At 40.2% G+C, this 14,574-nt stretch overlaps 2 protein-coding genes across 2 annotated transcripts; both read left to right on the plus strand.

Moving 5' to 3' along the window:
* Positions 1 to 74: 74 nt before the first annotated feature.
* Positions 75 to 2,820, plus strand: LOC103946797 (ribonuclease 3-like protein 2). Its single transcript, XM_048564264.1, has 5 exons — positions 75 to 226; positions 378 to 794; positions 1,373 to 1,537; positions 1,677 to 2,032; positions 2,130 to 2,820. The coding sequence occupies exons 2-5, from the start codon at positions 426 to 428 to the stop codon at positions 2,458 to 2,460; spliced, it is 1,221 nt and encodes a 406-aa protein (XP_048420221.1). The 5' UTR covers positions 75 to 226; positions 378 to 425; the 3' UTR covers positions 2,461 to 2,820.
* Positions 2,821 to 3,910: 1,090 nt separating this feature from the next.
* LOC103940905 (ribonuclease 3-like protein 2) lies at positions 3,911 to 5,332 on the plus strand. Its single transcript, XM_018645921.2, has 2 exons — positions 3,911 to 4,323; positions 4,920 to 5,332. The coding sequence occupies exons 1-2, from the start codon at positions 3,955 to 3,957 to the stop codon at positions 5,049 to 5,051; spliced, it is 501 nt and encodes a 166-aa protein (XP_018501437.2). The 5' UTR covers positions 3,911 to 3,954; the 3' UTR covers positions 5,052 to 5,332.
* Positions 5,333 to 14,574: the final 9,242 nt, after the last annotated feature.

Genomic DNA, 14,574 nt, shown 5'->3' on the forward strand with positions numbered 1-14,574 from the left:
ATGATTGGAAAAGGGGTTACGGAAGATTGAAGTAGAAGTGGATGCGAAAGGTCTGGTTGAGATGCTGAAAAGTGGAGAGGTTTTGGATACATCGGTGGAAGGTATTCTAACGCAAAATCAATTGTTAAAAGTTGAGAAACTCAAGATGTTTAAACTTTTGATGCAAATGGGGAATCGATTCCGATGATTCATCAACCAATCCCTACACGACAACCTCGGCCACACTGTATTACCCTTATTCTTTTTTCTTTTCCTTTAACATTCTTTTCCGCAAATAGGGAATAGATCCCTTACTTTGACTATTAAGATTGCTTAACTGCTTTCCATTACTACTTAAGAGTTAATTTTTTGGTACTTCCAATTCCAAATCCAACTAGCTAGTTTTACTTCACCACACCTCAACGGCGATATTCCAATTCAGCAACATGAAGCTCTTCACTAAGTCAGCATCCCTCGATCGCAATCTCCAGCCATCGCCGGAAATGAAAGACAAAGTGATGGCCATGGAGAAAATCGTAGGCCACAACTTCAAGAACAAGAGGCTTCTAGAGGAAGCTCTTACACACTCCTCCATCACTTGCTCTCCCTCGTATAAGCGTCTCGCGGTGCTTGGCGACGCCACCCTTGAACTCGCTATGAGTAATCACCTCTTTCTTGCTTACCCCAACATGGATCAAGACAACTTCACTAATCTCCGCTCCGCCAATGTTAATAACGTGAAGTTCGCACTCGCCGCTGTAAAACATGGTTTTTATGGCTGCCTTAACCAAAAATCATCTGCGCTCGATGATGAGGTCATTGTCTGAGCTCTCTCTGGTTTCTTTTAATTGTTACATACTGTATTATTATTATTATTTTTGGTACTATTTTAAGTTGAAAAGTTGAATTTGCAATTTGTGGAGGTTTTTAATTTTCAGAGAAGCTATTACTGGCTATTTGGCATATTAAAAAAAATAGTACATCATAAGCAAATGTAATAAAACTCATGCAGGATGAAGGTTTTTGTTTCTTTAAACGCCAATTATAACATCTCTTTTTGATTTGTATAATAAGTTAAATATTATATTTGACTCCATGTGTGTTGAGAAAAGATTGATATATCTTAACATATAACATGAAAAATGAGATAAAAAAATATGTATATTACATGAACTTTTGATTACCATCTTATTAATGTGAACATTTCTTATTTCTACGAAGAAGTTTGTAAATGAAACAGTCGCATAAGTCAGTGTCTTAAAGCGGGTGCCTCTTTACCCCCTTTTGATGTAACTTTTCTAGTGTTTTTCTTGTTTAAGTTTGCTTAAAAGATTTGTGGTAAGTAATGGTGTTTTTACTTTTGGTTTTATGAGCAATTTGGTTTAAATTTTAGGTTGGGGAGTTTGCCAAAGCGGTATCGGAATGGAATGAAAAATATGAGATGACGCTTGTATACGATGGGACCATACAACCCAATCATGTTCTTGGAGATATTGTGGAGTCAGTGGCAGCTGCTATATACATTGACTTGAACTTTGATCTGGACAAACTATGGATGGTGCGTATTTCATTTGCTTGTTTCATTTTATATGACAATTATGGAAATCTTTCATTGAGTTTTTAATTAGGGTTTGAAAGTTTGTTTGAACTCGAACTAGTGGTTTTTGTGTTAATTATCTGTTGTGGTACATTTGTAGAAATTTAAGCATCTCTTGGAGCCTATAATTACTCTCGAAGGATTGTTAGATCACCCTGTGTCAGTGTTGTATAAGCTTTGCCAGACGCATGGAAAGTTCGTTAAAATCAAGGGGGACATAAATGATACCGAAAATTTAAGTATTGCTAGTGTGTATGTTGATGGTATCTTAATTGCCTCGGCTTCTTATAAACATATGGCAATTGCAAGGCTTCATGCTGCAAGAAAAGCTCTACCTGAGTTGTCCAAAACATTCGGCATAAGCTCTGAGTTGGTTGATGTTGCTGCTGAAAATGAAGCCAAACAGAATTTGAATGTGCTTTGTGACGAGAAGAGGATCCCTAGACCAACTTACAAGTACGAACATCTTCAATTACTTTTTTTTTTTTTGTTTATAGAAATATGTTGTCATAATATTTTAAATAATCCACGCATATTTACTTTTCTAATGTAGCAAAGAGAAAGAATCTGGTCCTGTACATGAGAAGAGATTTGTATCATCAGTTGAAATTTCAACTTTAGAGCTAAAAATGATGGGAGATGAAAGGTCGAGAATAAAAGATGCGGAGAATTCTGCGGCTGCCTTGATGATCCTTGGTTTACTACAATCCGATGCTATGACCAACACCAAAGAAGCAGCTAATAGTAGGATTGGTTATTTTCCCTCAGTACTATACAGACTTTGGGTTATGATTCGTTGGGTGACAAGGCTGCTTGTTTTTTGTTTCAAAGGAGTAAGTCTGTTAGTTATTTTCTTTACTGTGGTCGAATTAGTTATTGGATAGTCCTTCCCTTTATTTCCATATTTGGAGGTCACACTTGATTCCTCTTGGAATTTCAAAGAGCTTGTTTGTATGGCCTCGTTTGATGTTCAGGACTAAATAAGAATGTTGGTCATGGATTGAATGTTAATCATGTTCTATATTCATGTGTACCACCAGATTTTTATGGGTGGCACAGTATCAAGACAAAACATAAGAAGAAATTTGTATCCTCAGTTAAAATTGCAACCGCGGATGGTGTGCTTTCGTGATAGGTGATGAAATGTCGAGAATAAAAGATGTGGACAACTCTGCAGCTTCGTTGATGACCTGTGCTGTACAAGAATCTGGTTATATATGATACAACTCTGATTTTTTATTCTTCTTCCTGAGATATATATGTGCTTTGTATGTGTGGTGGGCTCTTGTACCTCCTGTTGCATTTGAAATTTGAATGCATAGGCTAGAGGAGAATTCCGTATGGCTGGAGTCCTGCAAGAATAACCATGGATTATAGGAAAATAATGTGTTTCATGCCTATAGGATTTAGGTTAGGATTTGATCCTGTAAAATGTGATTTGTGCTCATGTAGTTAATTAGGCATAGAAGTACTCTTTAAAAGTTAAAGTCGTCGATTAGGCTTCACTGCTAGCATTAACTGTTGCAGGTGAGGTATGGTGCCTAGTCGGTGCAAGGAGCTTACTTAGAGATTGTTGAGAATGAATCCCAAATTGATGGGAGGAGATATCTTGCATGAAGCCAAATGGTATCAGAGCACCACGCGCTCAGCCAAATGGTCACATGCGCTCTACATCATCCCATTTCTATTGTCCACGTGCTAGGCTTGATCAATATAGCCACTTCCCTCCACTTTGCATGGTTGTTCTTCACCGTAATACCCCCTCACTCTCCCTATCCATTACAATTTTTACAACGTCGCTCAAGCTCTGCTTTGAAAACCGCCCATCTTCTTCTCTCTCCACCTCCATAGCAGCCTTGAGCTCTTTAACCAGCAACTTGGTTACCAAGATCTGGTTCACCAGTCGTGGAACCAGAACAATCTGATTTTCACTCAACAAAGACTCCAGCAATGACCCAAACCCACGGTGAACAAAGCAACCAAAAGTCTGTAGAGTAGTGTGGTTGAGATGCTGAAAAGTGGCGAGGTCTTGGATACATCGGAGGAAGGTATTCTAACGTAAAATCAATTGTTAACAGTTGAGAAACTCAAGATCTTTAAACTTTTGATGCAAATGGGGAATCGATTCCGATGATTCATCAACCAATCCCTACATGACAACCTCGGCCACACCGTATTACAGCTTATTCTTTTTTCTTTTCCTTTAACATTCTTTTCCGCGCAAATGGGGAATAGATTCCTTACTTTAACTAATAAGGTTGCTTAACTTAATTGCTTTCCATCACTACTTAAGAGAATTTTCTGGTATTTGCAATTCCAAATCCAACTAGATAGTTTTACTTCACCACACCTCAACGGCAATATTCCTATTCAGCAACATGAAACTCTTCACTACCTCGGCGTCTCTCAATCGCGAGCTCCAGCCATCGCCGGAAATGAAAGATTCAGTGACGGCCATGGAGAAAATCGTAGGTCACAACTTCAAGGACAAGAGACTTCTAGAGCAAGCTCTCACACACTCCTCCATCACTTACTCTCCCTCATATAAGCGTCTCAAGGGGCTTGGCCAGGCCGCCCTTGAAATCGCTATGAGTAGGCACCTCTTTCTTGCTTACCCCAACATTGATCAAGGCAACTTATCTAAGCTCTGCTCCGCCAATGTTAATATGGTGAAGTTCGCATGCGCCGCTGTTAAACATGGTTTTTATGGCTACCTTCGCCACAATGCACCTGCTCTCGATGATAAGGTCATTGTTTGTGCTCTCGCTGATTTCTTTTAATTGTTACATACATACTGTATTATTATCATTTTTAGTACTTTTTTTAAGTTGAAAAGTTGAATTTGCAATTTGTAGAGGTTTTTAACTTTCAGAGGAGCTATTATTGGCAATTTGGCATACTAAAAGAAAAAAAAAATCATACATTGAAATATAAGGAAAAAAAAATGTATTAAACTCGTGCAGGATGAAGGTCTTTGTTTCTTTAAATGCCAATAACATCTTTTTTAATAAGAAAAAAAATATATTTGACCCCATGTGTTTTGAAGAAAGACTGATCTGTCATAAAAGAGAGAGAAAAAATGTGTATATACAATTATAGTCACTAACATATTAGATGAGCTTTTGATTACCAACTAACTAACGTGAACATTAATTTCTTATTTCTATGAAGAAGTTTGTAAATGAAACTGTGTCACACATAAGATAGTATTTCAAAAGCGGGTCTTTTTGATGTAAGTTTTCATTGTGTATTTCTTGTTGAAATTTGTTTAAAAGATTTGTGGCAGCATTAAGTAATGGTATTTTTACTTTTGTTTTTATGAGCAATTTGGTTTAAATTTTAGGTTGGGGAGTTTGCCAAAGCGGTATCGGAATGGAATGAAAAATATGAGACGACGCTTGTATATGATGGGACTATACAACCCAGTCATGTTCTTGGAGATATTGTCAAGTCAGTGGCAGCTGCTATATGTTAAGGAATCTCCTACATCAAAGGAGATCAGTTCGTCAACAACACAATCTGCTCCATCAACTGCACAATTGGAATACAACCTGGACAGAAGGAATATTGCACGTGGCTGCAACATTCCTTGACAGCAGACTACCACATGGTACAGCTCATGTGCTCTGATGTGTTGCAGCATGGACAGCAAGCACGCCACCTTTACAACATTAGTTTATTGCATGTGTGTGTGTAAGATGTATATAAAACAACCAAGCTCATCAAAATTCAAATCAACAAAACATATCAATTCTATATGGTATCACGAGCCCAAAAAACTCCAACGAGCAATTTTTTTTTTTTTTTGATCCCTCTCTTTCCTGTCTTCATCCATGGCCACTGACGCCGCTACAACCAACCTTCTACCAGACCTTAACTCCACTACTCACACCTTGATCACCATAAACGCTACAGCCCAATTACCTGTGAAACTCACACCCACCAATTACCCATCCTGGCGTGCTCAGTTCAACGCCCTTCTTTACGGCTACGACCTCATGGGTTATGTGGATGGTTCTCATCTCTGCCCATCAACCACTCAAACCGTGCTTCGCACCTTTTGGATTCGGCAAGATCAACTCCTCCTTCATGCGATTCTTGCTTCCGTCTCCCCGCAGGTCATCTCCCTTATTGCCTCTGCCAAGACATCCAAGGAGGCTTGGGACAAGCTTCTTCATCTCTTTGCTAGCAAAGCCCGTGCCCGCGTTCTTGGTCTCAAAGAACACCTTACTCTCCTGCGTCGTGAGAACAAGCCTGTCTCTGAGTATCTACAAGAAGTCCGCATTATTGCAGACGAGCTTGCCATCATTGATGTCCCCCTCTCTGATGATGATCTCCTCATCTACATCCTTAATGGTGTTGGCTCGGACTTCAAGGAAATTGCTACGGTAGTTCGTTCCCGCGACACCTCAATCTCTTTTGAAAACCTGCATGACAAACTGGTTGAACATGAAGCTGCTCTCAAGCGTGATGATACCATTGTTGTACCCCCAGTGATCACTGCCAATGTCACTCAGACATCTCGCTTCCACACCTCAAATCGTGGCTTCCGCTCTCACAACTCCAACTCCAACCGTGGGTCCTTTCTCTCTCGCAATCCTTCTTGTAGTTCCTTTGAGCACCCCCACACATCTTCCATTGCCACCAATTCTCGTGGTTCCTACAAGCCCATCCAACAATCTTTCACCGACAATGGTCACCGCTCTACCAACATGAACAACACAGGTTATCGTGGTTTCTGTCAATGGTGTGGCACTCAAGGTCATAGTGCCAAACGCTGCCCTCAACTCCAATCTGGACCTTCCAGTCCGCTCGTGGCCAATCCTACCACCCATGGCCGGTCCACCTCTTCTCCAACATGGTTGCTTGATTCTGGTGCCTCTCACCATGTTACCTCCAATGTCAACACTCTCTTTGGTACAACCATATATGATGGTCCTGATGAAATAATTATTGGTAATGGTTCAGGTTTGGGTATCACACATGTCGGTTCAACCACTTTACCCTCCTCATCCTCCCAATCTTTCAGCTTATCAAACGTTCTATGTGTTCCTTCTATGAAAAAAGACATTATTTCTATCTCTAAATTTAATAAACAAAATAATACCTCTATTGAACTTTTTCCTGATTTTTTCCATGTCAAGGATCTGAGCACGGGGGCGGTTCTTCTTCGAGGCCCGAATAAGGATGATCTGTACGAGTGGTCTCCTAAATCATTTCATCAACCACAAGCCATGGTGGGTGTGGTGGTCTCTCCCAACCTCTGGCATCGTCGTCTTGGTCACCCCAGCCATCAAACTCTCCAACAAGTCCTTCGTATGTCTTCCATTAATGTGTCTTCCAAGTTGTTCAAGTCTGTTTGTCATTCATGTCTATGTAATAAAAGCCATCGTCTCCCGTTTGGTACTTCGTCTCTCACCAGTCATGGTGCATTAGACCTCATTTATAGTGATGTTTGGGGCCCTGCTCCATACTCTTCAATTGATGGTTTTTCTTACTATGTTATCTTTGTTGATCATTTTACAAAATATATATGGCTCTACCCTCTCAAAAAGAAATCTGATGTGTTTTCCACTTTTGTCACCTTCAAAGCACTTGTTGAAAATTACTTCAAAAGAAAAATCACTAGGTTATACACTGATGGTGGGGGCGAATTTATCAAACTCCAACATTTTCTCTCATCCAATGGCATCACCCATCTTCTTACACCACCTCACACTCCTCAACACAATGGAGTCGCCGAACGACGACATCGTCATATTGTTGAAACTGGTCTCACATTTCTTCATCAAGCTTCTTTACCTCTTACCTATTGGTCTTATGCCTTTAAAACAGCTACCTATCTTATCAACCGTATGCCCACTCTGATTCTTAATAATCTCTCCCCATTTACTCAACTCTTTGATGAACAACCCAACTACTCCCGTCTTCGTACATTTGGGTGCTTGTGTTTTCCTTGGTTACGTCCTTACAATTCCAATAAATTACTCCCTCGTTCCCGCCCATGTCTCTTCCTTGGTTACTCATCCAATCAAAGTGCGTTTCATTGTCTTGATCTTTCCTCCCACAAACTTTTTATCTCTCGGCATGTTCAATTCGATGAGTCCACTTTTCCTCTTGCTAACCTCCCTTCCTCCACTCCCCATGTCACGGTTGATAACTCTCACACTTGGGTCTCTTCTCTTTCTCCAGTTACTCATGTTCCTGTCCACTTACCCACCAGGCCTGTTGAGTCGGTTGTTTCTTCTTCACTACCACCACACGTCACAACATCATCATCATCAGAATCTGTCCCTGTCTCAGAACCGTCACCATCCGCTGCCCCGATCCCTATTGCTGCTGTTATCCCTTCTCTCTTACCGTCACCCAATCGCCAAGCATTGGTCCCTACCTCTACCGCACCTATATTCACCCCACCACATTCTTCAACCCAAACTGATCACGTCCAGCAACCTCCGCCCAACAACCCCGTTCGTACATACACTAGAAACCCTCATATGACTGTTGTCACCTTTCCATCCTCTAACCCAACCTCCCCCAACCCCCCCCCCCCCCGGTACCTCTTGTGCTCCCCAATCATTCCATGATCACCCGTGCCAAAGCCGGTATCCACAAACCCAATCCTCGGTATGCTACGACTGCTACTAAACATCCCATTCTCTCCTCAGTTGAACCGACATGTGTCTCTCAGGCTGTCAAGAATCCCCTTTGGCGACAAGCAATGTCCAATGAGTTCAATGTGTTAATTTGCAATGGTACATGGGAGCTCGTTCCTTCCCTTCCCTCTCAAAATCTTATTGGTTGTAAGTGGGTGTTTCGTATCAAACGGCATCCTGATGGCACTATTGACAGGTACAAGGCACGCTTAGTTGCCAAGGGTTTTCACCAACGTCCTGGTGTTGATTTTTCAGATACTTTCAGTCCGGTGATCAAACCTACTACCATACGCATTGTTTTGCATCTTGCCGTGACTCATGAGTGGCCAATTCGTCAGTTGGACGTCAACAATGGCTTCCTTCATGGCACACTCCGTGAAAATGTCTATATGGTCCAACCACCTGGTTTTGTTGACTCTAATCATCCATCTCATGTGTGTAAATTGAGGAAAGCCCTATATGGCCTCAAACAGGCTCCCCGGGCATGGTACAAGGAATTACACTCATTTCTGCTCTCCCATGGCTTTGTCAATGCCATCTCTGATGCCTCACTCTTTCTCTTGAAAAATGGGACTGCTGTAATTTATTTTTTGGTTTATGTTGATGATCTTCTTATTACAGGAAACGATTCCTCACTTGTAGCAAAGTTCATTCACCTGTTGGCAACTCGGTTCTCCGTCAAAGACCTGGGCTCCCTACATTACTTTCTTGGTGTTGAAGTCATTCCCACAGCCACTGGCCTATTTCTCTCTCAGCACAAGTACATTCATGATCTTCTTGTCAATGCCAAGATGGATGGTGCAAAGGCTGTCAGTACGCCTCTCTCCACCATTTACTCACTCATGCTCCATGATGGCTCCTCCCCAACGGATCCCACTCCCTACCGTCGTCTTGTTGGTGGACTTCAATACCTCAGCCTTACACGCCCTGACATCTCCTTCATAGTCAATAAGCTCTCTCAATTCATGCATTCTCCTTCCGAGACTCACTGGCAAGCGCTCAAGCGTCTTCTCCGCTACTTGAAGGGTACCATTTCCTTTGGCCTTCATCTTTGTCGTCGCCCCTCTCATCGTCTCTATGCCTTTTCCAATGCTGACTGGGCTGGTGAGCGTGATGATCGCAAATCTACGACTGGCTATGTTGTCTATCTCGGTGGCAATCTCATCTCTTGGAGCTCCCGAAAGCAGCGCTCTGTCTCTCGCTCCTCTACCGAAGCCGAATATCGGGCCATTGCTGCCACCACTGCTGAACTCATATGGATTCAGTCCTTACTGCATGAACTTGGCATTTCTCTCCCCACAACACCGGCTGTTTCTTGTGATAACATTGGAGCCATGTTCTATTATGCTAATCCTGTTCTCCATTCCCGTATGAAGCATATCAATATTGATTTTTAGTTTGTACGGGATCGTGTCACTCGTGGTCTTCTTCAAGTCTCTCATGTCTCCACTACTGATCAGCTTGCAGACGCTCTAACCAAATCCTTGTCACGTCCACGTTTCCATCTCCTTCGTTCCAAGATCGGTGTCTCCGATGGTGCCACCGTCTTGCGGGGGCGTGTTAAGGAATCTCCTACATCAAAGGAGATCAGTTCGTCAACAACACAATCTGCTCCATCAACTGCACAATTGGAATACAACCTGGACAGAAGGAATACTGCACGTGGCTGCAACATTCCTTGACAGCAGACTACCACATGGTACAGCTCATGTGCTCTGATGTGTTGCAGCATGGACAGCAAGCACGCCACCTTTACAACATTAGTTTATTGCATGTGTGTGTGTAAGATGTATATAAAACAACCATGTTAAGGAATCTCCTACATCAAAGGAGATCAGTTCGTCAACAACACAATCTGCTCCATCAACTGCACAATTGGAATACAACCTGGACAGAAGGAATACTGCACGTGGCTGCAACATTCCTTGACAGCAGACTACCACATGGTACAGCTTATGTGCTCTGATGTGTTGCAGCATGGACAGCAAGCACGCCACCTTTACAACATTAGTTTATTGCATGTGTGTGTGTAAGATGTATATAAAACAACCACGTTAAGGAATCTCCTACATCAAAGGAGATCAGTTCGTCAACAACACAATCTGCTCCATCAACTGCACAATTGGAATACAACCTGGACAGAAGGAATACTGCACGTGGCTGCAACATTCCTTAACAGCAGACTACCACATGGTACAGCTCATGTGCTCTGATGTGTTGCAGCATGGACAGCAAGCACGCCACCTTTACAACATTAGTTTATTGCATGTGTGTGTGTAAGATGTATATAAAACAACCAAGCTCATCAGAATTCAAATCAACAAAACATATCAATTCTATACTATATACATTGACTTGAACTTTGATCTGGACAAACTATGGATGGTGCGTATTTCATTTGCTTCTTTCATTTTGTATAACAATTATGGAAACCTTTTATCACGCCCCGGACCGGATCAGTAGAAAAATCCATATCCGGACTGCGAGCTAAAAATTAAATAAATTGATAAAAACTTAGTGAAACAGTATGAAAAATTAATTCCTCTTATAAATAGAAGATAAGAACTCTTTACAAGGCTAAAAATAAATAAATACAAACTCTAGCCTCACATATAGTCCGACCTCATCCCGCCTACCCTCTTGAAGGTCTAGTTTGTAAACCTGCGTAACAATATAGAGGCGAGTTTCGACAGCTCAGTAGAGACATAACCTTTTCTTTTATGTATATATTTAATTTTGTGGAGAAGGATTAGGCGAGATTAGTTCTTCGTCAATAGTCGTGTGCAAGGCAACACACAGTTCAACTATAACATATTACCAGTCATGGAAATTAAAATGACAATGTGTGAATGCAATGCGACTTAACATCCTCTACTCAACCTGTTAATCTATATAATAAAACGCGCGGACCTGTACTTCCCATACCATACATTTTACCTTTGCAATGGTGATTTGAATGTTCTATTATACAAATTAACCCCCTGTAACTTAATTTCCTCTTTTATTAGTTGTCTAGCCAAAACCCTTCATCGCCAATACCAAATTACCCTAAAAGAAATTGTGCACTATGGGATCGCCTGAAACTTGGTACCTACTAAGAGTTTGGCTCAACTACACAAAGGATCATTTCCATTACCCTATTTTCCACAATTCCTTTCGCAACTCCGAATCTCCAACCACATGACACATCATGAATGATTCATAAATACTTTCATTTTATCATTCACATATTCCACAATATATTCTCAACCAAGAGTAATTCCATAGTCAGTAACAAACAGACATCCAACGAAACAATAATGTACACATATCCAAGTAACACTCAACAAGAGTAATCAATTAATGAGATAAATAATAATATAAAATTCCACAAAATTTAATATAATCAATCTCCGTAAAAGTCTGTCTTACTTCCCCTACCTGGACTCCAAAGTATCACTCCAACTCTCTATTACAAGAGTTCACCACCTTGATAAAATCCCATACATAGCAAGCTCCAGAGTGACTCCACAGTCCTTCCTCCCTCTCTCAATCGATCTCTCTATCTCCCTCTCTCTCTCTCTCTCTCTCTCAACAGAAACCACAAAGAAACAACTCTCTCCCTCTCAGTTTTCATGCTTCGAAAGAGCAAGCATTGCTGCACAGATGCCTATTTATAACAAGAAGAGGCGGCCGCTCTCTAAACATCCCAATCCCAACCTTAAAATATTAATTTGTTTCTCTAAACCCTAACAAACATCTAAATCGCTTTCTATTTTCTATATATCTCTGTATAAATATTCTTCCAGCAAAAACTCCAGTTCCGTCTCTCTCTCTTCTTTCCTGGTCTTTTTCACTCCAATTCAAATCAACAAAACATATCAATTCTATATGGTATCACGAGCCCAAAAAACTCCAACGAGCAATTTTTTTTTTTTTTTGATCCCTCTCTTTCCTGTCTTCATCCATGGCCACTGACGCCGCTACAACCAACCTTCTACCAGACCTTAACTCCACTACTCCCACCTTGATCACCATAAACGCTACAGCCCAATTACCTATGAAACTCACACCCACCAATTACCCATCCTGGCGTGCTCAGTTCAACGCCCTTCTTTACGGCTACGACCTCATGGGTTATGTGGATGGTTCTCATCTCTGCCCATCAACCACTTAAACCGTGCTTTGCACCTTTTGGATTCGGGAAGATCAACTCCTCCTTCATGCGATTCTTGCGTCCGTCTCCCCGCAGGTCATCTCCCTTATTGCCTCTGCCAAGACATCCAAGGAGGCTTGGGACAAGCTTCTTCATCTCTTTGCTACTAATACTACCCCTATACCTATACATACGATATACCTATACATACGATACATCCAAAATGCTGGGCCAATTGTCAGCAACTCACATGCTAGCTGACGTCAGATAGCCATTGGATTTGATTTGATTTTTTTTTCTTTCATAAAGATGAAATTTAAAAAAAAAATTATAATTAAAAATTATAATAAGTATTTAAGCCATTTCTACACCATTTATCACATTCTTTTCACAATTCTATACTATCTTATCTCATTTTATTTCAATTCTTCACATTCCTTAAACTCCTATCCAAATTTTTTTTTTTAAGCAAAACAAACGTAGCATTCCGAAAAATTATTAAGATTATATAAAGATAAGAAATATGAAGAGTTACTCATTTATAAATATGATAGTTTAATTCAATTAACCAATAAAGTTAAAGAACAAACTTAAAAATAATAAATTATTGAGAGAGCTAAAAAATAGTCCCCTTTGATTGGAGATGATATATAAATATGGTCTGGCAGTGTTCATTAAAAATAATTTTTTTGCAGGGCTATAATCTAGACGGCGGCTAAACATAACCCTTTCGATTGGAGATAGCCTAATGATTTTGAATACCATTATTGTACCAAAAATTTATGATACGGTACAAATGCCGTACCATTACCTAATAGCTTTGTGACACAATTTTGATACGGACGGTAGATAATTTGGTTAGTGCGGCAATTTAGCAAAACTTCGACCCCTATATAGACATACCCCAATCCTAACTTACACCGCCCAAAGCTACAGATAACTATAGATAAAATAATATAAAATAATCTTATTTTTAATCACCAATGAAATAATAAAATATAAATAACATATATACATAAATCAGTGCAACATGAAATTAATAAAGGATGCGTAGTCTCTCGGAAACTAATACTATATTTAACACTTAATTAACATATAAGTATTATTTTTAAAATACAGGTCTTCACACCTTTCATTGAGTTTTTAATTAGGGTTTGGAAGTTTGTTTGAACTCTAACTAGTGGTTTTTGTTTTAATTGTCTGCTGTGGTACATTTGTAGAAATTTAAGCATCTTTTGGAGCCTATAATTACTCTTGAAAGATTGTCGGATCATCCCGTGTCAGTGTTGTGTAAGCTTTGCGAGAAGCACAGAAAGTTGGTTAACATCAAAGGGGGGAGAAATTATTGGCATAATTTAAGTACTGCTAGTGTGTATGTTGATGGTATCTTAGTTGCCTCGGCATCTTATAAACATATGGCAATTGCAAGGCTTCATGCTGCAAGAAAAGCTCTATCTGAGTTGTCCAAAACATTCGGCATAAGCTCCGAGTCAGTTGAAGTTGTTGCTGAAAATGAAGCTATAAAGAATTTGAATGTGCTTTGTGACAAGAAGAGGATCCCCAGACCAACTTACGAGTATGAACATATTCAGTTAAAAAAATTGTGTTTTTGGAATTATGCTGTTGATAATATTTTTAAACAATCCATGCGTATTTACTTTGCTATTGTAGAATTGAGAAAGAATCTGGTCCTGCGCACAAGAAGAGATATGTATCATCAGCTAAAATTGCAACTCCCGATGGCCTGCTATATACGATGGGATATGAAAGGCCAAGAAAACAAGATGCGGATAATTCTGCGGCTGCCTTGATGATCTTCGGTTTACTAGAATCTAACAACATCAAAGAAGCAGCAGATAGTAAGATTGGCTATTTTCCCTCAGTACTCTACAGACTCTGGGTTATGATTCGTCGGGTGATAGGGCAGCTAGTTTTATGTTTCATCCAAGGAACAGCTGTGTTAGTTATTTTCTTTATTGTGGTCAACTTACTTAAGCCGACCCCACCTAGTCCCAACTTAGTTAAGTCGACCTCATATAGGGAGAAAAAACTTCGTTTTTGTAGGTCAAATTAGTTATCGGGGTAGCCTTTCCCTTTATTTCCATATTTGGAGGTCACTCTCGATTCCTCTTGGAATTTCAAAGAGCTTGTTTGTATGACCTTGTTTGATGTTCAAGACTGGATAAGAATTTTGGTCATGTATTGAA

This window comes from the organism of the source record quoted next, unplaced genomic scaffold (genome assembly GCF_019419815.1).
Source record: "Pyrus x bretschneideri cultivar Hongxiangsu unplaced genomic scaffold, Pyrus_bretschneideri_v1 Contig38, whole genome shotgun sequence".
Taxonomy (NCBI): Eukaryota; Viridiplantae; Streptophyta; class Magnoliopsida; order Rosales; family Rosaceae; genus Pyrus; species Pyrus x bretschneideri.

Excerpts from the sequence above, each read along its gene's own strand:
- LOC103946797 (XM_048564264.1), top strand. The coding sequence starts at position 426 with ATGAAGCTCTTCACTAAGTCAGCATCCCTCGATCGCAATCTCCAGCCA. Across the intron at positions 1,538-1,676 it reads ATCTGGACAAACTATGGATG|AAATTTAAGCATCTCTTGGA; the intron begins GTGCGTATTTCA and ends GTACATTTGTAG. Across the intron at positions 2,033-2,129 it reads ATCCCTAGACCAACTTACAA|CAAAGAGAAAGAATCTGGTC; the intron begins GTACGAACATCT and ends TTTCTAATGTAG.
- LOC103940905 (XM_018645921.2), top strand. The coding sequence starts at position 3,955 with ATGAAACTCTTCACTACCTCGGCGTCTCTCAATCGCGAGCTCCAGCCA. Across the intron at positions 4,324-4,919 it reads CACCTGCTCTCGATGATAAG|GTTGGGGAGTTTGCCAAAGC; the intron begins GTCATTGTTTGT and ends TTTAAATTTTAG.